At 37.6% G+C, this 17,489-nt stretch overlaps 1 protein-coding gene across 24 annotated transcripts in view; it reads right to left on the reverse strand.

Moving 5' to 3' along the window:
* HDAC9 (histone deacetylase 9) overlaps positions 1–17,489 on the reverse strand; it is a 466,647-nt gene that overhangs the window by 197,292 nt on the left and 251,866 nt on the right. For all 24 annotated transcript variants that reach the window (XM_071805072.1, XM_071805059.1, XM_071805061.1 and 21 more), the window contains 2 exons: positions 8,045–8,173; positions 5,087–5,202 (listed from right to left, as the gene is read on the reverse strand). In XM_071805072.1, the coding sequence (XP_071661173.1) occupies positions 5,087–5,202; positions 8,045–8,173 (245 nt within the window). The remainder of the gene's footprint in view (positions 1–5,086; positions 5,203–8,044; positions 8,174–17,489) is intronic.

Consider the following 17,489-nt stretch of genomic DNA (forward strand, 5'->3'; position numbering starts at 1 on the left):
GATAGAGAGTGAGGCAGATTGCCACATCTGCCATTTAAAAAAAACCTTACTCTCTCTCTCTGCATATATACAAAACCAGCGTCCTATCATTCTGTGATGGTGTGATACCCCTCATAGCCTTCCAAATTCCCTTCAAGTTAAAATCTTTAACACTTCTTTTGAAGCCTTGTGATATAATTTTCAAGGACATGGAATTGCTGACAGATTTTTAATTACTGTCAAGTAAAACCAGACTTTCTACAAAGATCACCCTCTGCCTTCCCATTCTAGATTCATTGGGAAGAAACATAAAAAGTTACATTACCACAACAGGAATCTTTTTGAAGCCTTTGCCTTTCTGCTTTAACAGTCATGTTTTTCAACATGTGGTCTAGTATAGTTGCTTGAATTACATTTTCTGTTTAACTCTTGCTTCCCTCCCAGAACTTTAACACAATAAGAGCTACAAAGGTCTTATTAGACTTAGGAACTCTGGCATGATATGGTCCCCAAGGGAACAACATCCTTGAAAAAGAATACCCTGTGTAACAGTATGACACAGTGACTGCTTTCTTCCCAAACAAAAAGCATATGGGACTCCAATAATAGACCACCTCCAAGAGGGATACTGCACACTCGAGCTTTGACTAAAGTAAATATAATAACTTGTCAAGCATGTTGTGGGGAGCTGTAGATTTTCCCCTGGACAAACCTGGAATATCAATTAACTCTGTAAAATACTTTGTGTTAATACAATGCAACTTCAGACCATCAATGAAAGGTGGTTAAGCACAAAAACACAGGATGTTATTCCAAAACATAACCTTCCTCATACAGTTTGTTTGGAGATACGACCTATCACTGAGACAATAACAGAAGAAGTCTATCTCTGTAATTTTCTTTTGGTACCTAGGGAATGTCAACAGATAGCATATGAAACAAATAAGCTTCACTTGTATATTGCATTAATTCCTGGCTAACAGTGTCTTGCCTTGATAACGAATGTCAAGACTATGGTGATATTATTGAGGGAGACTACAAAGATGTAAGTGAAAAAAAGACACTGCAGCCGCTCTAACGTGCATCCTAGAATGTAATCAAATTTGTAGCAACTGCAGCATTTATACAGAGCCACTTCAAAAATGCATGTTTCCTTTTTGGTTTTCAGAATGCCACTATTACCTTTTAAGATTTGAATTAACAAAGGTAACAGTGACAATGTGTATAGCAGTAAAGTGCATTCCAACATCAAGGTCATACATGATTGTTTCACAAAGCAGACTCAATCACGTTATGTATCATGGGAGTTTAATGTTGAAACCAGGTATTTATTAGTAAGAGCATTTCCATCCAATTATTAATAGTGTTAACAATCAGTAATTTTCATTTGGTGAGGTAACTACATTTGTGAAAATATTTTCAGGTAACACCAGCCTAAGCATCAGTTAAACCTCTTCTCCCAAGAGAAGTTTAGTAGCCCACCTGCAGAGATTAGGGTCCTGCATATGCTGCATGGCCCCAGCTGCAGCTTCTCTTTTTCCACAATTGACAATACCTTCACATGATGGCACAAACTGGAGTTGTCAGCTGTGCCATTTGGCAGCACAATGGCTAAACCATGGTCCTTATCTCTAAATTCACCCAAAGACAAACTGCCTTACTTGCTCCTCTATGTACTTACTCATTGGGTCCATGGAACCTGCTTCCTGATGCTTAAAATATCCTGTCAACAGAGTTATTCTCTTAAAACAGAGTACAATAATTAAATGTAACAGTACATGTTGATCACCAAGTAACCATGATTAGTCATTGTACTTCTGGTTTGGTACCAGGAGCTGCTGAGAAGCAGGAACACCTGCGCTTCTATGTGCATTTATACCTTAGGAGGGCAAGAGGAAATGGTTTGGCTTGAATAAATTGAGGATCTACAGTAAGACTGGCAAAGCTTTGAATATTCATAATTACATTCTTACTTCTTCAGGCTTTTGGGATGGGTTTTTTGCTAATTAATTAGACTCTCTTCACATATACTTGAAGCAAAGCTCACCAGCTGGTCAGAAACCTACACATTTTGCCACTACTCACTTGCAAAGAGCACCTCAAGGAGCTGAGCATTAGAAACATAGTGCTCCAGGTTTGCACAAAGCAAGTATGTGTTTATCTGCCGTGCGTGTTAGTTATGTCTCTTGTATAATGAGGCAATATTCTAAGAAATGTTGCTCTGCAAAGCACAAATGAAAGAGAAAGAAAAATATCTGAAGGCTGCTTACGCCAACTGGATATTTTCCCTTGTGTTCAATGGCTTTTGACCAGGCTGTGATCACCTAAGATTAATAATTTCACTTGACTAAGGCAGGTCATCTCTCTGAGCTCAAGGGACATGCTGTGCAGGGGCTCAATCCTCCTTGCATTTTTCATGCAAGTAAGATTTAGCCTCAGCACAGCAGGGCACCTGAAAGTGTATGGCGTGCTACAGGAGACAAATAGCTACTGCAGTGAACCTTGATGATACTGGAGACAACTGGGCCTAATAAAAACAGCATTTTATTTATAAGGTGCAATTAAAATCTTGAGTTTAACTTTCAAGTTTCATATAATGAGATCAGCGTTTCAACAAACGGTACTGAAAGTACCACTAAGGGAACTGTGTTAGTGAAAGACTATCTGCAAAAATGTAGCATTTGCAGTGTACCTTTGTTCATTAAAAAAAATGTAAATGTTTACTGTCTGCTCTGGATGGTAAACCACTTAAAAGTCTCACTATTCAAATGGATATGGCAAAAATACTCTCAGAAACTGTTTCATTACTGATAAAGCTCTAATTCTGTCTATGCGCTAGAGTGCAATCATTTATGGTATTGACTCATGTTTTACTGGTAAATGGCTCTTTGTCATAGCAACCTGTTTTCCCCCAGCAAAAAGTGTTTTTATTTGCTGCCATTAAAACCACGGCTATCCACCCACTCAGACAAGAGCACAACACTTACTGCAAATGTCACAACAACTATTATGAAACAACAGCAATGTGAGTCATGCCGGATTACAGCAAAACAAGCGATATTTTGGGTGACTTTGGAACACTTATCCTATTATTAGAAACTTCTGTACTTTGTGTATCTGATGAAAAATTGATTATACAGCCTTTGAGAGTTGGCAGCTAATGCTAAACTAGAAAAGAGATACACAGGAAGTTTGGCTGCTGTTAAACTACCAAAGAAAATCCCACTGAAATCAAAATGCACTGAAGTTGAGATTCATGGAAAAATGTTTGAGCCCACAGGACCACAGTATTAAGAGTCAAGTAACCAGAGAGGTAAAGAAATCCCTGCCTGGATCCAGAAATGGAAGCCTGTAGTTTCAGCTTCTCAGCAAACTTCCAGTGAGCAAAGTGACCAACTCCAACCCACAGAACTCAACTTCTAAAGGAACTTTTTAGGCTCATTTGAGCATCTGTGATTGTATGTTGGGCCTACAACTTCTGATGCCTGACACAGTAATGGCAAATGATACGACATGCAGTGTTCCATTAATAAACAGAATATAACTCTGCTCGTTCTTGCTACAACCTTTCCAGATCTCCCAAAACAGAGATTGTCGGCCTGATCAGATTGTACAGATGTCTGATGGTGGTTCAACACTGTGAGCAAATGTCCAGAAACTATAACATGCAAAGTAACAAGCATCATACATCAGTCTGATACATTATTTCCTTGCATTTTGAGGTGTCCTCAAGTCAATAAAAGACCAATTTGGACAAGAATTCCTGCTTAATGCTGCACTAATATCCACATATCACAATCTTCTATCTAAACCATTCCCAATGTTAAAATATACTGTTTAATTCCACCAAAGTGGGATCTGATCTAATCCAAATGATGGATCTTACTCTGCATCATTTAAATTTCTTTGCAATCACATACTGGGGGGCTATGAGGCAAGACCACATGTTAGCCATCAATGCAATTTTTTTTCTTTCTGGTTACGGGCCAGAGAGAGGCTACTAATCAGTGTGCAGAGGTCACCCACCTGCCCCTTGGATCATAGTTCACACACACAATTAATTCATTATGGGGAAAAGTCACTGCTGGAGGTTGAACTGCCCATTCCATGTTTTTTTTGAGGTGCATGTCCTGCCACTGACCTGGAGAAATAGCTCCATTAGCTAAAACTCTGTTAAATCCCATTTTCTTATGCAATTTCTCTAACATAAACAGTATAAACCAACAATTAATAGAAAACTTAGCCACCAAAGCAGGAATTGCTGTCAGTATAGGCACTGGATACAGAATATCATGGAATTTGATTCTCTTTTAGTTGCATTCATTTATTGTCCCTTTTCGATACTGCCGTGGAAAGAATGACTTGGGCATGTCAATCTGTGCTAAATGAGTTTTATCACCACTGATTTACCAGCTGCATTCCTGCTGTTATAGGCATGTATGTATGAAACAATAAAGAGTAGATAAGATTCCTTCCATGTAGAGTCTGGCTTTACAAAATGAGTACTGAAGACTTCTTGCATGTCAGTTATGTTGGTAGGTTCTGCACCAATAAGGAAACTGAGGTACTGGAAAACAAAAGGTAGATGTGAAAAAGGATTTAGCCACCTAACTCTGATACTGTAATTTTAAAAAATCTACTTCAGCAGCCATCTGAACCTTGGACCACCGTAATTCGTAAGTGCTAGGGTCACCAATGCCTAAATCACTCTTTTACATATGAAAGTTCTTCATCAGCATTTAGCACTGTGCACCTCTTCAGGTTATCCCAGAAGGTATGTTCTCCAACACAGATGCTTCCAAGTTCTTTCCATAGCGTCCTCCTGCTCTTCCAGCAGCATCACTGCTGCTGTTGTTTGGACTTTTGTTACCAAAGAGTCTCCTGAACATGCATCTCATATATGCTGGCCTCCTGAATACGCATCTCATACATTAAGATGTATCTCATATATAACATACTCTGATGTCAGCCTGCAGTGTCCTGGTATCCCTGATAATTCTATCTTCTGCAATTGCTCTGCTTGTGAGTATCATCAAATTGCATTCTTCAATCTCTCCAGTCCAGAGAACTGAGCAATTATTTACTCAATAAAGAGAAGAAGTCTTACCTCAGCTTGAATGTTAGATGGCAAAACGGGGGTTTCATTTTCTGTTATGCTGCTGGTCGGACCATTGCTTGGGGAACTGGGACCTGACCCAGGGGAGCTGCTACTGACTGAGGATTCTGAAAAACAGATTAAGGATATATGATTTTCACACTGGAAAGGAATATATGATCTTGATTAATTGTACACTCTTTATGGCACAGGTTTGTTTGCTTTTGAAAAGTATCTATTATTTATGAATGAACTATTTACTTAAAGAATTTTAATACATGTTCCATTTCTTTTCATTTTCCTTTTACAGTGCTAATGAGAAAGGATACTCTTGGTCTTTCTCGTTCTGATCTCTCTGCTACACAAAGGAAGAATTTACTATTTATTTTTTCCACAAAGATGGTATGATACTCAGTATCAGGCAGACATACAGCTATAGAACTTGTAATGAGTAAAAAGAAAAGAAAGTATTTTCTTTTTAATTGCAAAGAGTCCTGCCTCTGTAAAAGATCAAAATGACAGAGATAGCAGGCTTGCAAAGGTCATGAAAACATGTCGTCAATTCATGAAACCTACTGCCTTTGCCCTTCTGTTTAGAAAGGGGATGAGCCCCTTGTGGAATAATCATTTATATGCAAGTAATGATGATATAATATACACCACTTTCACTATATCTTTAGCACAAATACAAATAAATATTTAAAGCATGCAAAAATCTTAATATAGCATTTGAAAGACCGTATATTGTATTGATTTAAAATTTCATTAAGTTCTGTCTAAGGTAAAGGAGAAGAAGATGATCTCGTTGTGTGTTTTTTTATTGAGTTATTCTAATCCTACATAAATTACACAAAATTAAGTTTATGTAATGGAAACATTTAACAAGGTTAAAGATGGAAGAACACAGCACTAGAACAGGTAAGCCTATTTCAAGTGATAGTTTTCAAATTAATGAACACAATAAGTTACAATAATTAACATCAGAATATGACAGTAAATATTCTATAGCCACTTCTTTGCTTCTTCACTCTTTCTGCCCCAGTTCACATGCAAAATAATACCTCACTTTGAAATTACTGGGACATTTCCTTGCTGTTTCTTGGACCTGTTGTTTTTTCCTACTAGAGCTGTATTTGATTTACTAATGTGAATCCGTACCCAGCTATACTAACTGGTCAAGTAAAGTTTTTGCATCATATTCTCATTAGTTTTCGTAGAAGAACAGAAACACAAACTTATTTTTTCTCAGTTTTTTAATAATTATGATAGCACATTTTGTATAAACAGAAATCTAAATAAAGGGCTACTTTCAGTTAAAAGAATTAAAAAAAAAAAGATAAAAGGACTTCAGCCAGAAATGTTTGATCAGAGAAGTTTTGATTAGGAAACGTGCAAAGTGTCATATAGCTAATATGAATAATTTTAATGGCAATCTGTAAAGCTCCAAATTATTGTCAGAGGTAGGGAGAGACCACATCTATTCTCAGGTTTCTGCTCTTTCAATGGCTGCAGAAAAAAAAATACTGGGAAAAATATTTTTCTTTATACCTTAGTTGTGAGCATACAAAACATAAAGAATCCAGCTGAAACTAAGGAAGCAGAGATCAAGAATCATATAAGAGCTCCAGTAAATGGAAATAATAAACTAGGTGTAAAAAACTCTAATCTGGAAACAATTTATAAGGAAATTATTTATTTACTGTCATACGTACATTCACATCCATATTCCAGTTTTAAACAAGATACTGTGAAAAGTTGTCACGAGAACTGCATGTATGAGGACACTGATGTGAATTTGTTCATGTTCAATATTCCCACCTTGGTGTGACATAATTCTGATATACCAAATGAATTCAGATACCTGTCTGATACACTAGTAACAGCTGGTTGGATAAACACATGGCCTGATTGTAACATCCCTTGAATAAGCCATCAAGATACCAAATATTGATGCGAAGTCGAAGCAAGAAATGTCAGAATGAGGCCAAATACTGTAAATGCTCCTTCAAATCAACAGATAAAGCCTTGGAAGCATACTAGTCCTAAGGACTGAAAATGAGAGGGCTTTAGGCTATTTGGCAATGTGAGTGCAATTCTTCAAAATAATATCCATGATTTACCACTTTGCAATACGAAACATGTGAAATAAAGCTTTAGCATTCATGGTTCATCCACCCTGCTATTTTTTAAGTTCAAGGACAGGAAAAATACCGAAAGCAAATAATACTTGATGAGAAAATTTTATTTTGTGTTGTGTTTTTTTTTTTTCCCTCCTTTTAATTCTCCTCTATATGTATAATTCTGTATTTTTACATGTTAGAAGTTCCCTTTCAATTACTATAAATACTTACTGTCTGCTAGGATCAACAATATGCCACTGAATATTTAAATTTTTTAACTCTGTTTTCTCAAAAACAGCTTAGTGAGCCCTTACATCAAAACCAATTTATCTTGACACTTTCAAACAAGTAAAACCAAAAGGATAGAGCCAAACACAAGATCCCAAAAATGTCCTTGATTAACCTAAGTAATACCAGATACGTGTTTTTATGCTTGCTAGTAGCACCTGCATTTTGTATGGGAGATGGGAAGTAGAAGATGCAAGACCCAGAATAGAGAAGACACAAATTAGGGGAAGAAACTATGCTTGTTTTCTCCTTTGACGTCGCTTGCCATCAACAGTCTACCATTTATATTTATATGTTCTTGTACTCGCTGTTGTAAAGTACCAGTTTCCAAGCTGGTTTAAAAGTATGGCTTTCAATTGATAATGACTTTTTAGTAATGGTAGAAAGCTGTACATTACAAGCTAATTATACACAACCATTTATTTAATATAGCTTTCTTTTCAGCAGAAGAAAAAAAAAAAAGATAGAACCTTCTGTTTAGCAAAAGAGGTTCAATTCCAAAATATCACCAGTATTCTATGAGCAGTTGCAGCTGTTACAGAATTTCCTCATTCTTAATTACCTGTCACCTCAAAGAGCCGCTTCTTGAATGAACTGACATTTCCATCCTTCCTCCTGAGCAAAGGACTGCTTCTCCTTTCTGTCACCTTTTGTTTTAACCTTGAACGTACCTTCAAATTGGGCTCTGAAGCTGGAAATGGAAGAGAAAAAAAATAAGTTATTATAAATAAAATTACTGCTTTGTGTCAGATACCACTGACACATTCTGTAGGGCCTCATCTGATCCCAGAGGCAGAGATTTTACTGCCCATCCTCCCCAGCCACTCCTTACACAACTCCATTTTAGATTGGAGACTAGGAAAGAGAAAAAGAGAGCTGAAAAGCTTTGGATTCCAGTATTTTCCTCATCCTATTTCAACTCTGAATTTAACCATTAATTATTGTTTATATAATAAGTTTTAATGAGAGTTGAATGCAACTTCTACATAATTTTTCACTCTTGTAGGTGAAAACTTGGATGAAAATACAGCTTGGAACTTGGAACCTTATAATTGGATTACGGTCTGATGATAGAAATAGAGAGACGCCTCCACGGGTGCCTTTTGATTTCTCATAGAAATATAAATTACGACAAGCCTTGCTGGCAGAACATTTCTTGGTCAGCAGTTTTGGGCCCAGAACTTCAATGTTTTCTGAGTAACACACCAAACAACCAGATTTATGACAGTGTCCAAAGAACATTTACACAGAAAAATATAAGCTCTGAGAATGAAGAAGTAGGATTGATTCCCAGAAAACTTAGGATTATGTTTAATGCACCTTGGGCACGCTCCACCTTTGTTTCCTAAATGGACATGGTCTTTTCATATGAAGGCCAGAGATGAAACCCTGATGTGCTTTTTATTTTGTGATACTTTTATCATGATAAAATGTTTCGTGTACTCATTTATCTGTTCTTCTAAGTAAACCCTCTATCAAAGACTGCTGAGAGCTAGTGAAAGATAAACGTGGAATAGAATTTGTTTATATTTCCCTTTCTGGAACTGAGGCTTGGCTAAGCAATATCTCAAAATAGAGAGAGCTGGAAACTGGGATCAGTTCTCTCTCCTGTGCACAGTCGTAAGCCCAGCCTCAAAGAAGGAGCAAGAGTTAACAGGAAAACAAAATAAGTGAAATCTTATAGAATCATAGAACTGTTTAAGTTGGAAAAGACTTTTGAGATCATCAAGTCCAACTTCTAACTGGAAACTGCCAAGTCCTCCACTAAACCATGTCCCTAAGCACCATGTCTACACATCTTTCAAATACCTCCAGTGATGGTGACTCAACCACTTCCCTGGACAGCCTGTTCCAATACTTGACAACCTTTTCTGTGAAAGAAATCTATTAATATCCAATCTAAACCTCCCCTGGTGCAACTTGAGGCCATTTCCTCTTCTCCTGTCGCCTGTTACTTGGGAGTTACCGTCCATGCTACAACCTCCTTTCAGGTAGTTGTAGACAGCAAGAAGGTCTCCCCTAAGCCTCCTTTTCTCTTAGTTTAATTCAGCATTATATCATTTGTCCCTTCAGGACATGAACTCAATAATCCTACACTTCTAATTCCAGTCCCTTTCCAGTATGAACTATCACACCTCTGTTTCCTGCTGTCCCACTTGTTCCCTCAGGGATGGGTACGTCCCTAAGGGATGCTCACACAAGACCAACGGGGCTGCACCTCTGCCTGAGTGCGGCTGTAACCTGTGGTACCTGCTTTAGTCACGTACTACATCACCCTTGGCAAGTGCTCCCTTCTAAGAAGCCCGTGCCTTGAGTACATCTCAGATCAAGATATACACGCTAGCACAACACTGGAATTATTCAAGAATAAAAATATTAACAAGAAATTTATTTTTTAGTCACTTACTACCATGGTTAAGACCTATGGCTCTAGTGATGGAGTACAGATTTGTTTGCTGTCTAAGATACCATTTGCTATGAAACAGAAAATATAAAATATAAAATATAACAGTGAGCTAATACTCCACAGATCTCACCAGGCATGATGAGATTCGGAAGAAAAGGTGCTCACTCCTTTTGCACTTACAGTTATTTCGATTTATACTACTCCTTACTCTTAAAATTCAGAATATTTCCATACCCATGACAGACTAATGTGATACAAATTCTCTGAAACACTCACTACACTCTATATAAATGTTTCATGCTCAGTCACAGTGATTGCCTTTCTATTTTTTACCACATTCCCATCACGTTCTGCAACTGAATCAATCATATAAGTATAGAAGGCAGACTTTGATGTCAGTGTCTGAATCTATGAGCCATCTAAAATAGCCCTTGCATGAAAGACAAAGATCATTTTAAAATGGAAATAATCAATTTTAAAGCGAAAAGGTATGGAGATGAGCAGTTTTTAAATTATAAGATAAACTTCCTAAACAAAGCCCAGGTTTGAAGAGTGTTTGTTTCAAATATCAGCTTTCTTGAGTGTCTCTCATGAGACACTGCCAGCTCCTAACATGGTACCAGCTAGGATTCATTGGCTGGCAGTAAGAATTCAGGTTTCAGTGCACTAAATATATAAAACCAACCAATTTGAGACTGTTTGTTTCAATATACAAAATGCAGAACTGGAAACTGGTTTCTTGATACCCCTCTATGGCTAAGGCATTGACTTGGTGTGTGACTGTACCATCCTGCTGAAGCAGAATTATTGTTGACTGCAAAAGATATGGATCACAACAGCAATCCTATATGCTTCAGTGCACTCGTACACAAAGGCTATAATAACACATTTACAATTGTCAACTCTCTTCTGATAGTTAAAAGCAAAGATTAAGTATTTTAAGCAGCAAGGAGAGAGCTGTGCATTAAAATTCTAAATGTATATACATATATATACACAGACTGATGCAAAGCACATGCATGAAATTACTTAGAAATTCTGTTAATCTGTTAAACTCTGAAATGTAAGCAAGTGAGTAAAAAGTGGAAAATAAATCTTTTAAACATTTTTAAAAATTAAATTGTCCCCCTAGTATTTTCAAAGCACTTGGAAAGCCTTATTGGCAAATAGTGAAGAATTATTATCATTAATTAATCTGCCTTATGTTTCAAATGAGCATGTGGTTCAACACTTTAACTAGTGGTTCTTAGAAGTGGTCTATAGAGAAATAATGCCCCAAATAACTGTTTTGCATCAGCCACCCCTGTAAGTATTTCTGCTGCACATTATTAGCGCCTTTGCTCAGCTTAATTAATCCACTGCAAAGGCTGACTATGTTCATCACCCAAAGGTACTCTCAGTGTGGAACAGAAGTGTCACATGGGGAGTCAGTGCCAAATAACTTCTGAGGCTAAAGCTTTACTCATCAGCTTGCTGCAGAGTAGCTTCTTCATGCAGACACAAGCCCCTAAGATTCAACCTTTTTTTGCTTCATTAATATCACACAGTCTATTCCTCTATGCAGAGATTCAACCATAAACCAAGACATTGATTCACCAAGATAATAAATGCACATGTATTTCTGGGGTTCAGGACTCAAAAGCAGATAAATTCTACCCCACACAGGACACATTCTTTATCTCACCTTGCTGAGGAAACAGGTCGCTCTAAAGTGCTGTAGGTGCTGAATGAGGTGGGGTTCACTGGGTTATGTGGCTGCAACTATAGTGTGCTGAATCATCTGAGCACGGAGCCAAAATTTCAGAGGCAAGAGAAAAACAAGAATACGCTGCCAGGAGTGTGGCAGAAGAGGAAATCAGGACTGCATGTTTTCATGCAGCAGGCTGGTAGGTTGGGCTATTCATTAAATCCTGCTAAGAGCCAGTATACATCTGATATTGGTCTAATTGGTCACTATTAGCCTAGCCTCTTTGCTCCACAAATCTTTGCACTTCTGCTACATTTAGCACTTTGGAACAACTAATAATCAGTTCCCACTTGGAGAAAGGGAAAATGGATTACTTGAGAGTGTTTTGTTGCGGAAAAAACAAAGACACAGCTATTTTCTCTGAAGGCCATCAAAGCCCATGTCATTGATCTCAATGGGCATCAGTTGATATCCATTTGAGCGATACACTTGAGTAGATTTCAGGAAAGAGTAGCCTGAAAATTCCTGACTTTGTGTAATTGCAGCATAATTTGGAATAATGAGATGTAGCACTAATATGGCTGGTTTAGTCTCATCACTATTACGTGGATTGCTCTCTTTTGAGTGCTGGTAATAATGAACTGGTATTACTCTTTAAATGACTTAAAGTGGGAAACAGGTATGAAATATACAGAAAGTATTAGCTAAAATAACAACAGAAGACATCACAGGAAACCCAAAGATCAATTATCTAACTCCTTGGCATGACTTGTAATCGTCTCTACAGAACTGAGAACGTTGCTCTTAGGTAAAGAAGAAAACATCTCAATGACTTTTGTGATCTTTTATGGCAACTTCTTATAGCAGGAAAGAAGCAAGTAACTGTTAAAAAAAGAAAATATACAGGCTTCTATATAGATACACATTAATTTCATCACAACCATCACCACTCAAGTGAAAGAAAACTATTGTCTCCTCTGTAACATGATACTTAAACACAAGCACGAAAGATAGGAAAATGTCATTATGTCCTATACTCCACTTTGCTTAATGTTAGTAATTTGCAGATACTAGCATTAAAGAATATAGCCTGGGGCAAGATTGCTCCCAAATGAGCTGAAGCTTTTTTGACTGGGCTTTGCTTCACTGTTTCATTTTATTAAACTCACAGAGATATTTAAGAAGAAGGGGTAAAAATCCTTTCTACGCATGGGGAAAGAACATATATATGAAGGGAATGTAAAAGATAATAATGTTCTGCTTTCTGATGGTTCCTGGAACACAGTACTACTTTTGTATCAGAAAAGCATGTGCCAACTTCAAATCAGCAGTTAATGAAGCCAGGCAGGAAACGGGGGATGGGAAAGGGTGCACAGCGAGCAGGTCCCCAACTCGAGGCTAAAGCCATGTAGAGGAAACCTGAAGAACAGAAAGTGAGCTTTTGTCCAGATTTCTAAAGGCTCTCAAGTGAAAGCATTTCCTTTTCCTCACTGGCAGGCTGGCTCAGAAAAGCTATGTGGCAGTCTAAGTATATGATGCTAAATTTAGCTACAAAGATTCCAACAACAGCACAAGCAACAGCGGCAAAATTCACATCTTACTTGAGAATGATAAATTGTTCCCTATTGCCCAGGCACCAGCTGTTATCACTACGATCATTTTGAAACAATAACTTGGACTTCTCTAAAGTATTTAAGTCAACAGAAACAACTAGGAAACAAAGACTTCATTATCTTGAAATAAATCTTCACTGGTATTCTCTCTTTCACTTGAAGCTGAAAAGGGTCATGTATTGTACTGATTTGATATATTCTATGCTCTGCTCCATGGAGGAGTTACTAATTGATTTTCCTGTCTTATATCTAGCAAGTATGAATGAAGGAATACATAGTCAAGGAATCTTTCTTTTTTTCAGACCATATAGGCTGTTAACTTTTATACTATTTTACTAGAGACCCATGCACAGATAAGCATTATGTGCTTTACAACACACAACCATGATAGCCCATGCCTGAGATAGCTTAAAGTTACAGAACAACAGAATGATGTATCAGTATAGACCATCAGAGGTATCAGAGAAAATAATGAGAAGGTACTGGTTAGCACAAGGGTGGTATTGCCAGCATACTAGTGGTTCATCCTTTGTCAAATTTCTTTCTAGCACTGTGGCAACTGAGAATTTTCAAGATGACAATAAGATGATAACTTTGAGATATTTGTTGTGATTTTACTTGAAACAGGAGGGGTAGAATGGGAGAAAACACACTGTGAAGAAATCCTCATTTGGCTGGGTTCACTGCATAGCACAACAGGTTCCTGGTCCATTCTGTGGGCTCCCAGACATCATGGTAATAGACATACATAACAAACCGGCTTGCCTGTCTATGCCTTGTCAGGACCTGGAGATCAAAGAAAAAGTCAAATCCAGCTCACTGCTGCACCAATGACAACAGTCAAAAGAGGCAGATCTAAGGCTCCTAAGAAGCCAATCTGAGGGTAATGGGCTAGGGAGAAACTTCCCAGTTTCATCCCCAGGGATGTAGGTAGAATGAGAGGCACAAGATACTACTATGCACCATCAGAAATGACAAACGAGGAGATAGTCTGGGCTTTCTCACCAGAACTACAAATGCAACCAAAGCCAGGTAGAAAGGCAGAGAACATATGCCAGGTATCAAAACTGTTTCCAGGTTCCTCGGCTGCTTTGTTGAGAGCTGCAGATGAGTTTGTCCTTCTGAGAGACCCAATGGTCTCACAGTTTTTTCTCTGCCGCACAAGGTTCTTGCAGACGTGTAAACAGTCTTTGCTCTGCGCAATTTCTGACTTCTGCTCTGGCTTCCTGAAGGCAGCCACAGACTGTTCCAGCCACCTCCACACAGCTGAATATATTAGGCATGGGCAAGATGAGCAGTGACTTTTTGTTTTCATACCTGACTGACTGACATTTGCTGTAGAAGACCACGTCCTGCTATGAGACAATACTAGACAATGAACACATGGGACATCCTCCCCACTATCTGATAGACAGGGAGATAGCAGCCTGTAGTACAATTTGGTATAATAGGTTCAATAACTTCTAAGTTCTGGTAATTTAAAATGTCATTTCTGAAAGAGTTTTAAATTAGATTCATGAGACTGAAAGCTATTTAGACATCCCCTCTAAAGCTCTTCCAAGAACTACAAGGACCTGACCACTGGGTGGTCCCAACGAGGCAGGAGCAGCAGATACAGCAGTACAGGATGGAGACACTTTGTTTTTCTGGCTTGCATCACCTAATGTGTTTTCAGCATATACTGAAACTGTTTCCTGTACAGCCATTTGCTTTAAGGGGAGTGCTGGTCATATGTGAAACCCTTTAGTCCTTTGCTTTATTTTACTTTTGTAAAACGTAGAATGCTTTATTTATTCAAAGTAAGGTAAATATCCATTCCCTAAATAAAAAAACAGGTTTAGTGAAACACATGGTAAAAGAGTTAATTAGATTAGAGGGGATCTCGCAGCCCTTCAGCTCTCTTCAGGCTAAGGAAGCCAGTTTAACAAGATTAGCAATTTTTCATTGATTTCCTAAGAAAGGTTCAGAAATGAAATATTCCCTGAAGCTGTTTTAAATATCTAACTTTTCCTTGTTATTCATTGCAGTCTGTATGAAACATAAAATTGGTTTTATTATCTATGCAAACAAGTGTCCTCTTTCTAGGAATGATTTATTGAGTTAGATGTAGGAATTAGTGTATTGCTTGCATTTAGCCAGAATTAGAGATCTTTATAATACTGATCAGCTTTTCACGAAAAATATATATTTCCTGTTGATATGTATTCTGCATGTAACCTGTGAGGCAAAAGAAGAGGTCTCTTGCTATAATTCTTACTAATTTCTATTCCTTAGCACAGGAATTCCTTGCACTTGCACCAACTGAGCTACACAGAGGTTTCAATGAGGGCACGGTTTTGCTGGGCTTCTTGAGTCCTTATTACATGTCAAGTTTGCTGAAACTATGGTATCTTATTGCTATGACAGGTCCATCTTATTCTTTTTCCATATAAACTAATATTCTTCTGGATTAATAGAGGACGAAAAAGCAAGTATTACTATACTGTCTTCAAACATAGAATAAAATAAAATCAAAATTTTAAAATTAATTCTCATCTTGGCTGTACATCTTCATATGCTGTATTTTTTTTTCACTTTTATAGCAGTTATGGGAGCTAAATTGCATCTGTGTTCTCAAGTGGTGTAGCAGAGAAAGAAGATTAAAGGGGCTATTTAATAGAGGGCATCCCTCATTTGAATGGTAATAACCCAATTTTGATACACATGACTGGCAGTCCTTCTGGTTAGGTCTCCACTGGCTATTCTTGCCCCCACTCTTGACCATATACAGCAATCTAACCAGGAAGAAGTAATGTGAATATAATTCTACATTTTCTGCTCATAGAGTAAATTCCATTGTTCAGCATAAATCCTCCTCCAACATCCATTGAATCACTAATTTTGCAAGAGAAAAAATATGTTCTTCAGCGACGAAGAGCCAGAGATAACTCCCTAGCCCCAAAAGTTAAGGCGTTTGCAGGCTCACAATTTGATCCCTAGATTTATTTTTAATAGAATAATCATGTTCATGATTCTGTTGTTCCTCAAGCCCCACACAAGAAGGAATTAGTTAACAGCGTGATTAAATCCCACGTATTTTAATCTAGGAAAACGTCCAGCAGTGATAAATCATTGATGGCAGGCAAAAAGTATATTTTATCAACCTTCAGAAATTCATGATGAAACAACACCCCTTTCTTTCCCAGTTTAACGTGACATTGATGTCATCAGTAGATGAGAACTGGGCAGGTCTAGATTGCTCAAGCATACTCTTCAGAGTTGTCCAAAGGCAACAGTACAGGATGCCAAGAAAACAAAAGCAAACAAAACACAGTTTATCTTGCTTTCCTAGCAGATGAGAACTCTGGGCCAAATTCAGTTCAAGAGTAGGAAGACACTTCGGCTCTGCTGAATGCAAGGGAATACAAAATTGGCCCACAAGTTGTTTGGACTTTCATAACATGTTTGTCTAACTTCTGTAGGAAAGACTGACTTTGTGAAAGAATCTCTGAGTGTTTGGTGAAGTGAGGAGAAAAATGCCACCTGTTTAAAGTCTTAATTAGATGTGGACACTGCACCTTCCCTAAGAAGCTGAATTAAAACAAGTTTACTTTTACATAAGTTCTTTATGTGCTGGGATATAATTCCAGTCCCCTACAACTTAATTAGCTAAATATACAACGTAACCTTCCATCTGGTAGAGTAATTTAACAGGAATAATTGTGCACCACCATAACTCAACGAGACACTGAGGAAAACCATTGAAATGCTATTTCCTTTCCTTTGGAAGAGAATTATGTACAATTTCAGCATGCTTTGCATTTCTAACAGTTATAGCCAACAGGGAGGTATCACTCTCATTTATATTACTTTCCCATGAGAAAATCAAAAGCAAAGTACAAAGCTTATGCCATTGTTCATGAATGGCTCTGTAATACTCACTTGGCTTTAGCCAGAACATGTTATTTGGCAGCTAAACCCCTTAATTAGAACTGTGGGTTTGAACAGATTTTTCAGTGAAACTATGTTTTGTAGGAGTTTGGAGAAGTGCAATCTTTACTAACCAACTTCTTCTATTTTGGATGATCCGATACCATGTGATTTCCACTTTTCACTTCTCTGTTTCTCTCTTTTTGCCATCTTTTAGATGTTCTTGTTTACTTTTCCAAAGGTTTTCAACTGTCCCTGCCCTAGATACAGTGCAAGAAAAATTCTAGTCCAACTGAAATCAAACAAGACAGTTTCTACTGACTTCAAAGAGTCTCAGATTTTATATGCAGTATTTTGTAACTTTTTTATCCAGAGGGAATAGACTTGAAAT

Source organism: Patagioenas fasciata, chromosome 2 (assembly GCF_037038585.1).
Source record: "Patagioenas fasciata isolate bPatFas1 chromosome 2, bPatFas1.hap1, whole genome shotgun sequence".
Taxonomy (NCBI): Eukaryota; Metazoa; Chordata; class Aves; order Columbiformes; family Columbidae; genus Patagioenas; species Patagioenas fasciata.